The 13,926-nt window shown below is 42.5% G+C and overlaps 1 protein-coding gene across 1 annotated transcript in view; it reads left to right on the top strand.

The window, feature by feature from the left end:
* The window catches only part of LOC139050270 (venom metalloproteinase antarease TserMP_A-like), a 97,355-nt gene that overhangs the window by 33,997 nt on the left and 49,432 nt on the right, over nucleotides 1-13,926 (top strand). The window contains exon 2 of the mRNA XM_070526477.1: nucleotides 10,237-10,329. Within this exon, the coding sequence (XP_070382578.1) occupies nucleotides 10,237-10,329 (93 nt within the window). The remainder of the gene's footprint in view (nucleotides 1-10,236; nucleotides 10,330-13,926) is intronic.

Here is a 13,926-nt window from a genome sequence, read left to right as displayed (position 1 = left end):
GTGTTTTGTTGCATGACATTGTTTTTCTAGGCTCTCATTCTAAAAAAATTGAGGCATAACTTCACTGATAGAATGGTGTGGCAATACAATCCGCATATACCGCACGTCATATAACAAGGTGCGGCATATATGCATATACATAAGTATAAATGAAAATTTTCGCTCCCGGATAACTCCGCCGACACCGCAACCCCGGATTTTCTGCGATAGGAGACCCTTATTGCCATCGCGTTGAAAACAAGCGTAATTGAGAGGTTAGCTAAGAACAAAGCGATAACCACTTCGCAAATTTTACTAATCCGCAGGCTAAAACCGGCTCATTTGGACTGTTTATTTCTCATTACCGGATATCATTCAAACATTTCAATGACCAATATATTCAAATACGCAATTATAATAAAGGCAATTGCTATGTTACGAATTCCGAATTAGATCTGCTGCCACGTGCTTTTACCTTCCTTTAATAGTCGGTCGGTGAAGGAGAATTGGATACTGTCCAGGAATGATAAGTATGCCTTGGTAAATCAGTACGTTCCTCTGATTAAGATGACCAACAATAAATCTTACCCATGGCTTACCCGACACCTACGCTTACTGCCAAACAGGAACAAGCGCCACTGGGATAGTGGTAAATATTTGCGCGCGCAAGCGCATTGCGACACATAGAAGGAATGCCTAAAAATTACCTTTCTTGCCCAGTCTTCAGCTAGATACAACTACTTTTTTCACGATCTACCATCTCTTCTAAAATGTAGTCCCAGAAAGTTCTGGCACAATATAAGCCCAGATCAGGACCACAATAACATTTCTTTACACAGTAATAACACTTCCCTTCCAGATACTCACTGTGCTTCTGTTTTCAATGCTTATTTTTCTTCTACATTCACCGCACAAGATGGGCCTGATGTGCCGGATGTATTGATACTAAACTGCCAATGTATGTTACCTTTAGAAATAACAGTTGAAGGATTCACATGCCTGGTAAATAACTTCAAGCTAACCACATCGTTTGGTGTTGACGACATTATTTCTAAATATCTGAAAAGCACCGTCATAGAATTGAGTAAAATTCTGTCTCACATTTCCAGGCAATCATTAAACACTGGTGTGCTGCAACCAGACTGGAAGATACCAGAGGTTATATCCACATTATAATCAGGTAATAAATACACGCCGGAAAAGTACCGTCTAGTATCATTAACATCTACATGCTGCAAAATGATAGAACATGTGATTGCATCAATATTATATGGCCAGCTGGATGCTAATTATTTTTAGTATTTTTTTTCGGAGAATCTCCTCACGTGAGACGCAATTATTCGCATTAACAACTGATTACTTAAGAACATGGAAGAGGATCTAGAAACTGATTGTGCTTTTCTAGACTTTTCTTTTCGAAAGCGTTCGACCTTGTACCACATTGTCGTTTGAATCTCAATTTATCTCCTCTTAGACTGGATTAGTCCTGATCGCTTGTGCAAGTACAGGGCGAATCTAGGAACTCTGGTGATTCTTACTACATATATGAGTTTCATAATTACGTAACAATAAGCGAATGTTTATCTCACCTCTCAATATTGCATCTCTCATCACCAAATTACGCGTGCATCAGTTGCTCAATGCTAGTTGCATTAGCAATGATAGCACAACCAAAAAAATTGGTTATGCCTGAAATCTTGCTCTTGCTTGTCTATTGGACAACAAACACTGCTAGCATTCTCTCTTAATCTCAGCTTTGGTTGCGTGAGCGTTTGGGACAAACTTGAATCACCATTTAAAATGTACTATCTTATGCAGGAAGGCATTGTCTTGCTCTCCTTCTTAATGCATTTACGAGGCTTATGCTGCTGCATTTTCAATTGTTTCAGTAATTAGAACCGATCGCTTACGTTGTTTCTTTCCCAAATAAAAAGATAATTGTTGATTCTTCCAATTCGGCTGTTTGATTGATAGAAATGACTGCACAGGTTTGCAAAATCGGCATCAAAGCGATTGACTATGACACGGTGTACCCTACTAAGTGAGCCTCATTTCTTTCAGACATAGCGCTCCAGAATGAATTTGACATTTGCAGAAAAACTCGCGCTTATGATGTGCTGCGAGGCACTTGATCCAAGGGGAATAGGTGACTGTCGTCAGGACACCAGGATCCACATTTTTAGCGTCGAGTGTTCAAATGACGCGGTATAAACACGATTAGCTTCGAGTTTTACTCCAAGTTCGCATCGTTTGAATGAACTTCAAGACGGTGGAAATTTTGGCTTGTTGGCTTCGTGTGTCGTCTTGTACTTGTTTTTGTGGTCGTTACGTCTGTGCCATAGAACGTGAACTGTCAGGATGAACTTTATGGTGTGTCTTTATAATAGGCGAATTCGCTCAGTGGAACCAAGGTCTACACCTTTGGCGTTCAGGGTTCACATGAGGTGGCGTAAACACAATAAGCTTTCAGTTTCTGTTGAAGTCGGCGATGGCAGGATGAACTTTCCGGCGGCTTAACAACGTGAGCCAAGATGCATTGTGGTGCGAACATTGTGCGGCTTTCGTGGTCCACTATATATAATGGACAGACGTGCTGCTGCGCATTTGGACAGAGTGAACGTAAGCATTGAAAATGGCGCTTTGTATGAACATGGACAAACTAGACATGCGAACATTGTTTAACTGCGCGAGCAAACGAACCACAAAGACAGCGAGGGACAAGGACGGGCGCAGACTTGCAACTAAAGTTTATTCCACAAGGTACACATATAAATACACACCCGACATACATCACTGCGCGTGCGCGAAAAAAGGGGGAAGGTAAAAGAAAAGTAAAACCTTGTATATGCGAAACGCGACCTACCTACGCTCGTCAATAAACCTAATCTCACTGGTATGTAAATAAACTGAGGTGTCACTGGCACATTGTTGTCCCTTCTTTTTAATATGGTACGCCTCGAGTAGCTCTCTGGCTCGGCTATCTCGGCAGCGGCACAAAATCTTTGTTTCCTTCATGATCGGCTTGCACGTGCACGCCAGGCAGTGGAGAGGCAGGTGCCCATTCGTTTTATTTCTAATAGACAATTCGTGCTCACGCAAGCGCACATTCACACACCTTCCTGTTTGGCCAATGTAAACTTTGCCGCATGACAGAGGTATCTGGTATACTACTCCAACACTGCAAGCTACGTGGGAAATGGAGTGCTTAGTTCCGCACCCTTGGAAGTTATTTTTACTTCTTTCTATGCGCGAGCATAGCCCAGCGAGCTTGCCGGGAGCCGAGAACGCGACCTCAACTCCATACCGTTTCACAACCTTCTTTAAGTTGTGGGAAGTCTTGTGAACATAAGGTACAACTGTCCGTTTCTTATTTTCGCGCTCCCCTGTGTCTTGAGCAACATTGCCTTCCGTCTTTGTCTTCTTAAGCACTGCCTCCACTACTGCTGAAATGACTGATTGCGGGAAACCGGCTTCTTCCAGCCTTACAATCTGCTTGTCAAAGCTTTCCTGTATTTTGTGCGTGCAGGACTTACTTAAGGCTGATAAGATGCACTGGGTGGCTATTGCCCGCTTTACCGTTTTTGAATGAGCCGAATCGTAGGGCAACAATTTCTTTTGGGATCTTGGGTTATATTTCCAGCACACATGGTCGTCACAGAAGCTTATAGCGTTGTCTAAAAACTGAATATTATTATCCTTTGTTAGCTCATGGGTGAATGTTAAACCTTTGCCAAGGCGCTGAAAAATGTGTAGTACACCTGCGATGGCCTCGTCATATGTGTAGCTGGCTTGCTTTTTTAAAAGTACAAGAAAATCGTCAACATAACGGAACACGGTAATAACCAGGTCACGATCAATTGTGTCTTTGTGGTTCGTTTGCTCGCGCAGTTAAACAATGTTCGCTAATACCTACCAGCTCGCCCAACAACAAGTTCTACTAAACTAGACATGCTTGTAATCATGTCTTTCCTTTCACTTTTCCCATCCACCCGAGCAGGTAAATCTGTTTTAAGTTTCTTGCATTTCCCTCCTCAGTGAAGGCAGTATTATGTAAAACTTAACAAAATGTAGTTGCAGTTAAGCATCGATTAGAGGTGTGATCGGGAGGAACTTGCCGAAGAGCTTTATTATTTATAATTTTTTTTCTTGCGGCAAGACTCGTGCACCTAAGTCAGGTTATACTTGTTGAGTCATACAAACATGTGCTTTAATGCTTAATCCTTTTAGAGCATTTATTGATTCTTGCTTTAACGTATTGAAAATTGTGCATGTTACTCGTCATTGTACAAACGTCCCTTAGCAGCACATTGCTCATACGTTCAAATAATGTTATTCACTGCGAATATCGGAAAACTTTGTGCAGTACCCGTCTGTCGCCTTTTTGTCCATATTCGCAGTGGATAACGTTACTCGAATATATGAGAAACGTAGTGCCGACAAAGGTACGTACGATGATGATTAACTGCGCACTTTGCGGCGCTCGGCTAAAAGCTACGACAGAGAGGTAGTACAAAACCTTTCGAGGGAACATCGGTCGTACATACTGTAGCGAAACAGTATGTATGAATGGACTGTCTATACGGGGGTGTGCTCGCCAAGAATATGAGTGGGTGATTGCTCCTACCTGAAAATAATTACAGTGAAAAAGAGAATATACAAAAAGTAGTTAAGCCCTGCGCAGTCAAACAAGAATGTGCACTGGTATTCCTTGTAAATGGTCTTGGTAATAATTAAATGTAGACTATACGTAATAATTTCTCTTAGTAAAATGTAAAACTTCACTCGCTGTACACAGCGCGGCCACGGTAAATTTTTAATGTCCTGTTGATTCATGGCAGCTGTTGTTCAGGCATCTGTCCGTTGTTGCGATGAATTTGATGTGCACAGCACTACGTTCATCCACATCATTGCATCGGCGCGTTTTTTCGGTCGCGTAAATGTACTTATGGGTTTCGTTTAGTACATTGTTCAAGATATTTGCCAATGTCACTACCATCTGTAACCTGAAATGTACCTTTCTCGGAAAAAATTTCTCTCCGTCGTTGCCCGTTTTTGCGACTGTTCCATAAAGCGTTGTCAGAAACGTCAGGATTCCTCCAAGAAACTCGAATTTACACATATTGCAGCTGGAACTTGTATCTCGAATACAATATTTACAAAACCGTTTTCAGCAAACAGAACCGCGCGAGGACAGTATTCGAAGGTTATCAGAAGTATTTCGAAAGGCAAAAAGTCCACCTAAAAGCCTTGCCCCCTTTCAGTGCATTTAGCTAGAGATCATTGAGACCGCTGTTGCTAAGTAAACTTATGAAAGACGCGGTACTTGTGTCCCTATCGCCGCCAAAGCAAAATGAAATCTCACATCATTCTGACCAACCGATCACCAATGACGATTTAATGTTTTATTCAAAAGTTGCGTTACCAAAAGTTGGACGTTTCTCTAAAAAAAAGGATTCGCTTTTACTGCAGTGGCAAATTACTCCCCTAAATATACTAAAATACATATAAGAAGTTTTCTAGAAAGTCCAAAGGTGAATATTCCCGCACTGTGACCGAAAATATACGGCAGAAATATATACCTATTTCACATAAAAAGTGGTTGATCAAAATGGCAATGAACGGTGACATAACGCGTTTGCACGCTCTCTCAGTCATGTTAGCACTACTCAGATTTGTCTCCTGGCCGTAATGTGTCCATGTATTAATCTGCGCTTCTTCTACACAAGTTGATTTATTGGTTCATTCAGTCAAATTCTCACACGCTGATGAATAGTAGGTAGGTGCACTGAGCTCCCGAATGACGGTGTCACTGAGCTGACCCGGGGAAAAAAAGCCGGGCACTTTGAGAGGATACTAAAGGGAAATAGTAGATCGAGCTATATGGACTGCTAGAAGTTTATTATCGTAAATTTCCATCTTCTAACACATCGCTTTCTTATGTACCAACTTGCCGCCGAAGGTCCGGCTGTTGCTTGTAAATTTGAACCACCCGTGCTGTGTGGCGGAGCTGACGTTATCTCCCTCTGAAATGTTTGTATGCTCTTCAGCCAGTGCTGCTGTTGCATGCGAGGTACTATGATATACACCAGGAGGCGCCACTAAAATTTTCTATTTTCGCCATCTTCTCGGTTACATAGGAACGTTGTGTTTCCTTACTAATGACAAATGTCTTAAATTATAGAAGCCAAATATTTATATCTAGCTCGACCGAATCTTTTATTTTATTGAGCATTTAAGTAGCGCCATATCTATCTGAGAGTGTGATGACATGATGACAGTCTTAATTTTACGTGACCCCGTCACGCTTGAGTGACGGGTCCGTTGCAGTGTGACAATAAATAGCTTGCTTCCCCTTACGATCTTGCAGCGTATGGTTCAAGCTTCGTTTGTGGTTGGTTTCATTTTTAGCTTTGCCTGCTTCGCCAGAGATAATGGAAATACTTAGCAATGTGTCGCCGTGCCATGAATGGTAGCAGGGACGATAGGCACGTATCGTCAATGTATGTTGTCAATAAATGTGAAAGCTCTTTACGACTACCCTGTCAATGGCGTGTAAAACTGCCGGCCTTGACAGCTTTTGCATTTAAACATATTATGAGGTTTTACGTGCCAAAACCACTTCCTGATTATGAGGCACGCCGTAGTGGAGGCCTCCGGAAATTTCGACCACCTGGGGTTCTTTAACGTGCACCTAAATCTAAGCACACGGGTGTTTTCGCATTTCGCCCCCATCGAAATGCGGCCGCCGTGGCCGGGATTCGATCCCACGACCTCGTGTTCAGCAGCCTAATACCATAGCCACTGAGCAACCACGGCGGGTAGCTTTTGTATTTCGGAAACTGACCTGTGTGTATGCATGTGTGCTATGACAGTTTGGTAGTGCCGCCGTCGACCATGGCATTGCGGCACTACCAATGACGCCCTGAGAAGCTGTAAAACTTTTGCTACGCGGGGCCAGCTTGACACTGACCAATCACTAAAGACAAACCCCAGCCGATTTGGCATTGCCGGCTCTGTTTCAGTCACTATGATCCCGTTTAAACGGCGTGTTAGGCGACGCTTACATGGCAGCAAAGCGCACCAGTCTCAGTTGCACGTAAGCAAATGCACATTGGAAGTGAAAGTCGCCAACAAAAAGGCCCCAAATCTCAAGAACTTCGACTACAGCCTTCAGATGTCTCTCTCACAACTCACTCATGCACACGACGCTCGGAGAAATGCGAGAAAAGAAGCTCTCGTCAAGCTAACCTGCGCCCTTTTAGCAACGAACATTTCTCTCCGCTAGTCGCCCCTCCCCCTTCCGCGCGTGAGATGGCGAAATCAAGCCGCCATTATTCTCGGCTCATGGTCGCACGTTTTCCCACCTGCAGTATACGGCGAACGGCAGCAATCTCACAGCACTTGGATTTTATACGGAAGCCCATGGCAGCGTCGACGTCAACGCCGGCGACGACGATGCGAATTGTCTAGGGCTGTCTGTATAACTGCTGTTGCAATGCGAGATGACTAAACAATTTGTTAGTTATGCAGGTTTATTTGACGATGCGTGTTGTTCATTATCTTTCCTTGGCAGAAGAAGGCTTCTATGTGTATCCAACTATTCTGCAAGAGAGAACAAATAGCAAAAACTTGGTCCTACGCCTCAGCAGTAATCTAACTCTGAATCTTCAAAAGAGCTCGGTGCTGGCTGATAAACTACTGCTTGTTACGAGCAGTCACGAAGGACAACTGATGGAAAGGGTGAGTGAGCAAAATGATTATTGCGGGAAACAAGACAGCCTCAAGAACCGTCACGATTAGCCGGCTATGCTGCACATTTCCCATTTTTATTGTGTGTATGGCTCTCAAATACCATACACCTTCAACATCTGCGTGTTATTGTCCAAAATAGAAATTTTGTTGTCTTCTCGTCTCATTGTAAAAACTTATTGATGTTGGGTTGAAACTTATTGTCGCAAAATTGCAAATTTTGTGACAACACACATTAGTTTCGTAGCGGGTTTAGCATAATGTGCAATGAAGGCATTTAGAAGTGTGATGTAGTGGAAAGAGCGTTTTCATGATCATTGTCAGCACAAGGATAACGAGATTATGCAGGCTTAGAAGAGAAAAAGAAGTGTTCCGAAAAAAAAAAAGAAACTGAAGAGTTTTTGTTATAGAGGCTTCACTCCTTCCACATTCAGAACGTTCAGAATATTACGTATCCAGGTAAATATTCTGCGTGAAAGCGGTATAGTTGACTTGGTAATTTCAATCGATCACATACAACGTACAAGCATGCGCGTTGAACATTACAAGTCTTTGGGAACGAGGAATGTGCCGTAGATGCAAACAGTGCTTGCACATACGGGCCTCCGGCATGCACTGATATCGTATCTAAGCTACAAGTTTAAATATATTCAGTGCTGCCAAGAAAGACGTTGAAAGTAGCACGACGATGGTCGGTCGGGTGACCGGCTACATATCAGCGGCTGCTTTTCCGGCCTATATATCCTCTTCTAACCTGCTGCTGTAAACAAGCACGCATCAGGCGTGACAATAAAATTTCTGCTCTTTATCTTACAGCTATTTTGTCATGCAATACATTGTTTCAAGTACGTACAGGCGGTGTAATTTTCTTGATACATATAATAATATTGTACATGGTAGAACAAACGTGACAAAAAACTAATTTTTGAAGTAACACGAAGTGCTTTTTTCTGATTAGCAAGTTGCGATAACAAGCGATTGGTTGTAATCCAAGTAAACTTTTATTTATACAGTCGAGAAAGTTACCTTCGGTAGGTAGCGCAATTGTACTGCCCTGTTTCGATTTCTTGATGAGGCGTACACTAAGCGTAGATTTATCGTAGTCTACACTGAATTATTGCACAGAATTTGAACAAATAACTTGAAACGTAAATTTTTGAATGCCGCTCTTATGCACCCGTTCCTGCTTTGAGCGTCGGCGTGCCTCAGTCTCTCGGCGTCAAACGCGTGGCAAAAGCGTCCCTCGGCCTCCCTCGGCGTAACCAAGCGGGCGAGCACAGCGAAATATGAAAGAGCGAGTGCGGAGCGAAGCGGGTGGTGGAAGATGGCGATAGTGGAGAGAGCGCGATTAAGAAAGCGGAGGAGGATGCTACAGTGAAAGCATGATGTGGAAATCGGAGGAGGAGAGTATGGCGAAAGCGTGCAAAGGAAAGCGTAGTGCCGTGCAAGAGAGCCTGTTCGACAACGACCGCTACGAGATGGCGCGAAAGTAGCGTGCCGTCGTCTGTTCACCAGTGGCATGCTGCGAGCGCGTCAACCGATACCACATAGGGAAACAAAGCGCTGCATGAGCAGAGGTCTGGCTGCAGCGGCTGCTGTGAATTGCGTCCGGGCGTCGGCCTCGCGCTGCCTCTCGCGATCTCCCGATTAGCGAGGCAGTTCGCGCCAGTCGTCACTGCATTTGCCGCACGAGACATATTGCCGCACGAGACGTTTGCCGAACGAGACAATGTGCCGCACGAGACATATTGCCCGCGACAGTCAATATATCGCGAATTGAAAAAAACCTATAGAGTTGCCCTAAAATTTCGAATTTGGGAGTATCGTAATCGTCGGTGAATTTTAGGGGCCCTTTGAAGTTACGAAATAAAAAAGATGTACTGCTTCATCCTGCACCACGAGTTCTTCTCTAGTGTAAAATAGCGCTCTGTACGGAAGCACTTTTATGCCTCATTTATTGCGTTTCCTATACTCACGTTACACGCCCATTGCCAAGAAAAGCATCAAGTGTCTTGAAGATATGCAAGGGCCACAGATACGGTGTGCCGGCGCACTCCCGTGAACAGACCCTGCTGCGAAGAATGTTTACCAATTGATCGTTCCTATACAAACATTTATGCTATTAGCACAATTTAGTTTCTTTTTTTATTTTCCTTGCAAATGAACTGGATATTCTACGAAATCCGTGATTCTTCTGTAAGTGTTGTGGATAGCACTTTGAATTATGAGAATGCATGCATAATATGTTCTTAGAACTCTTCATATTTGCTACGAAAATAGACCATTTAGTTCTATAAAAATTAGTCCTAAATTGTGTAGAAATTAGGATTAGGGTGCAGCAGCAGATCATAAGGACACGTACAACGCAACGTAAGCAAAACAAACATTTTACTGTAGAGCTACAAAATAGAAGTGACATTTTTAGCTCGGAATACCCCAGAAGCATCAAACAAAGGATCATACATTTTTCTACTGATAGCGAACTCCAAAAATGACATGTATACGCAGGTTGACACCTCAGCTATTCAAGAGGTTCTGTACCAGGACGAGCACCATCAATCCTCTGTCGTCTTACGCCAGAGGGAAGGCGGTGTGCAAGTCGTAAGTCCTTCCTTATGCAACTAGTCTGGCTATACTCACTGGGCAATATTGTTAATGTACTGCTCCCATATTCCATAACAATAGCGGTAACATATTGGGTAACATATACCTAAGCCTCTATTGTATGGCGTCGTCCTATACTATAGACGCGCAATATTTGATACGCCTCTCCAGACGCCATAAGAGAGATCTTCAGTAACATCTCAACATAGGTTGTGGTTTTGGCTTCCACTGCAGGAAAGGTTTTTTTTCAATTCACCTTGGTTGTCATATACACACTTCAAGTGTTGTCACAAATAGTTTTTCTGAAGCATTGCTTGGCTTTATTATGTGTGGGCTTCATATGGTAAGGGGTGATGTCGCTTTTCTCTGTGTTTGCCATGGACTGAAAGTACAAGCTTATAATTCACGCGTTCGAAATCTTCCAGTAGGTCAATCAACTAGTAGTATCCGTTTCGTATATTAGTGTAATAGCTGAAGTCCCCATTTAGGCCGAAGGGCGCATTACTATAGCACGAAATAAGGCACGTAATTTTATACGCAGTGCAAGTTACAGCAAACATTCGCTTTCTAAGTACGCACCATCTCATATGTCCTAACACACGAGAACATGGTCAACTCGATGACCGTGATCACTGACGGCACTCGCGTGATGTGAAGAGTATTCGGCGGGAAGGCAGCAGGGCTTATGCGTACACTGTAAAAAAAAATTCCTCATTTTACGGCGAATCTGATGGTAATGTGACCAAACGCTTTTCCGTAAATAAAGAATGGTCACTTCTGTAGAACGGACAGCCATAAAAGAGAGGCCATAACACAAAATACGAGTGCTTTCGCATTATAAAGCCGAAGACTCTGTATGCTCCATATGTACTATTACCGTTATTGTACAGGTGCTTTTTGTATTCAGAAAACGCAACACACTCTATTCTAAGTCTGTACTATAACCGTTAAAGTGCAGGTGCTTTCCGTATTCACAAAACGGAAGACTCCGTATGCTGAATCTGTACTATATCTGTTAAAGTACAGGTGCTTCCCGTATTTCGTCTTACAGAGCATATACATGATCGTTTGGTGAATGTACCATCGGGGACAAATTTGCCCAGGACACGTGAGCGTGGACCATATTTATAGGTGCTCTACCTGCTGGAATCAGCCGCGCTAACATCTGCGTTCGGGATGTACATACGTGATCCAGTTTCCAGCGGTCTTGAACGCAAAGATGCAATTTGATCGATGCTTGCGCTTCCAGGGTATTCTTGTCCACGATAGCACATACCACGATAGCACATTTAATGCAAATGTCATGAAGGCAGCTCATAATTAAAGCATCCGGTCACCATTGAGAAAACTGTCTTGCCAACACACTGACATAGCTGAAAGGATAAAACACGTTGTGCTTCGTGATATGAATGCATTGCATAGCATTATACAAAAAGGTACAAATGTTCAGTCCTCAAGTTCTTTAGATCACAGAAGCAACTTTATTTTCTTCAATCTCTCGTCTTGCACTTTTTCCTGGTGAAAGTTGTTCTTGACCCCAAACGCCTTGCAATGATAAACTTGCTGCTGTTAGGAGAAACAAACAGTATTCGTTAATTTACATCCCAAAGAAAGCGGCAATAAAGGATAATCACGGAACACAACAAAGCAGTAACTTCTGTGTTAGAAAACATGTGGTTACACCAACATTGTTGGAACAAGTAATGTTGCTATAGCCGTCATTTCAACAAAGGCGCTTGTCATCAGGGTAGCAAATGTTTTCCTTGGCAGCGTTTTTTTGTGCATAGTTCACTGGTCTCTACCCTCATTTGGGGAGAAGCTGGTGCATACAATATGTCAAGAGTAGCCAAAGTGTTAAAATAAAGGCAGGAAGGGTGTGCTTAGCAGCGGTGATTGTGATGGAGCGTGTAGGGGCACTGCTGTCAGTTCTTGCAAAGAGTAGGGATGGACGAAACAGGAAACGATGTACACATGTAAGCAATCATCAATGCACTAGACTTAGTCCTCCCAGAAGTCAAAATGGGAATTAAGATAAACTGTTTGCACATTTGGAAAAAAGTAACGAAGTATTAAGGACAATAATTTTTTTATAAAGATTCATCTGGTTAAGGTTGGTGTAAATGGTAAATGAATGCACATTCATGACTACAAATGTTGTTGCAAACCGATGAAGAAAAAAATATAATGACCAAATATTATAAAATAAGGACATAAAACATGAACTGGGTATGACCATAAAACAGCAAAGAACTACCTGTGAAAGAAATTGGATGGGCAATATGATAACCAGGTGCAAGATTGAGAAACGTTGAGCGCTGTTTATATTCATGCCACTGTTGATCGTATCTGGTTTCTGTCTTCCTGTGGAACTTTTGTGTTACTTGAACAAGGAAATGTGTCATTTTTTAAACAAGCCGAAGTTCAAATGCTGTTTAAAGCTTTAGAGTTATTATAATGGAAGAAAATGTATGCGCAGTTCTCCTGGGTGGGAATTCATTTAGCCATAATAGGCACAGGTGTATGCTAAAAATTTCATAGTCTAAATGGACCTTAGCTCCTGGCAAACCATTGGCTGTTCTTTTTTTAAACACAGATGCCTACACGTTGTATATGTTGGCAGGAGCGCTAGGAAACTACATTATACTGGTTGTCACTACCAAAGTGAAGTTTGGTAACAATGAGTGAAAGAAACAAACAGCATTCCACAATGGTGATTCAAGTAATCCGGAAAAGATGCTAAAATTATTGTACCCTTCCCCCCAACACCATACACACAATTATACACGACAGTGACTCTCATGGTGCTGGTCATGCTATTGTAACACTACGCATCAGTGAGGAGAATTATGTACAATTCTTTTTCTTAAAACATCAAATGTGCTTTACATTAATTCTACATTCCAACTAACAAAGGAGCATCCGGTTTGTGATATGGTGACCGATGCATACAAAAGCTCATGACATTCTGTGCAGCGGAACGTTGCCGATGAGGTGCTGTGTGCACAAGTGCACTTTTTCATGCAAAATATCATCCTGCAGTCAAACCTTGTGGAGACGGGCCAACCTTAGAGTTTCAAAAGCACCACAGTGGAAGGCAAAGGGTGCTAGTTTTTTTCAAAAGTACTAAAAATTATTCGATCATTCATGATGCTTACTGCTCGTTAGAGATTCACTGACTGTTCTCTACGGGTGCTGTGAACAGACACCCTGCTTTTACAGTCGCAGCAACAATGATATGTGGTGCAGATAATGAGAAATGCTTATGAAGGCTATGCAAGAGTATGCCCTACAAATTACACCCCGCTTCACATTTAAATCTGGTAGAGGAGGAAGAGAAAAAAATTTCATTTTCTGGTGGAGGATGCATACTCCAGAGTAGAAGAAGCTAGTGTACTTTAACTATTGCTGTTGCCAATGCCTGTGCACTAGCAGTTACATATAACATAGCAGTTACAATTGTTTTTCCACAAGCTGCAGATATTGAAAGCTTCTGTCAATGGTTCGCTGGTACACAGGTGTAATAAATTTAGGGAAGGCAAAGCTCTCTAATAAATTGTCCAATATGACACAATTGGAATGCAATATTCTGCAAAT

Source organism: Dermacentor albipictus, chromosome 10, assembly GCF_038994185.2.
Source record: "Dermacentor albipictus isolate Rhodes 1998 colony chromosome 10, USDA_Dalb.pri_finalv2, whole genome shotgun sequence".
Taxonomy (NCBI): domain Eukaryota; kingdom Metazoa; phylum Arthropoda; class Arachnida; order Ixodida; family Ixodidae; genus Dermacentor; species Dermacentor albipictus.
This window is presented reverse-complemented; position numbering and strand designations above follow the sequence as displayed.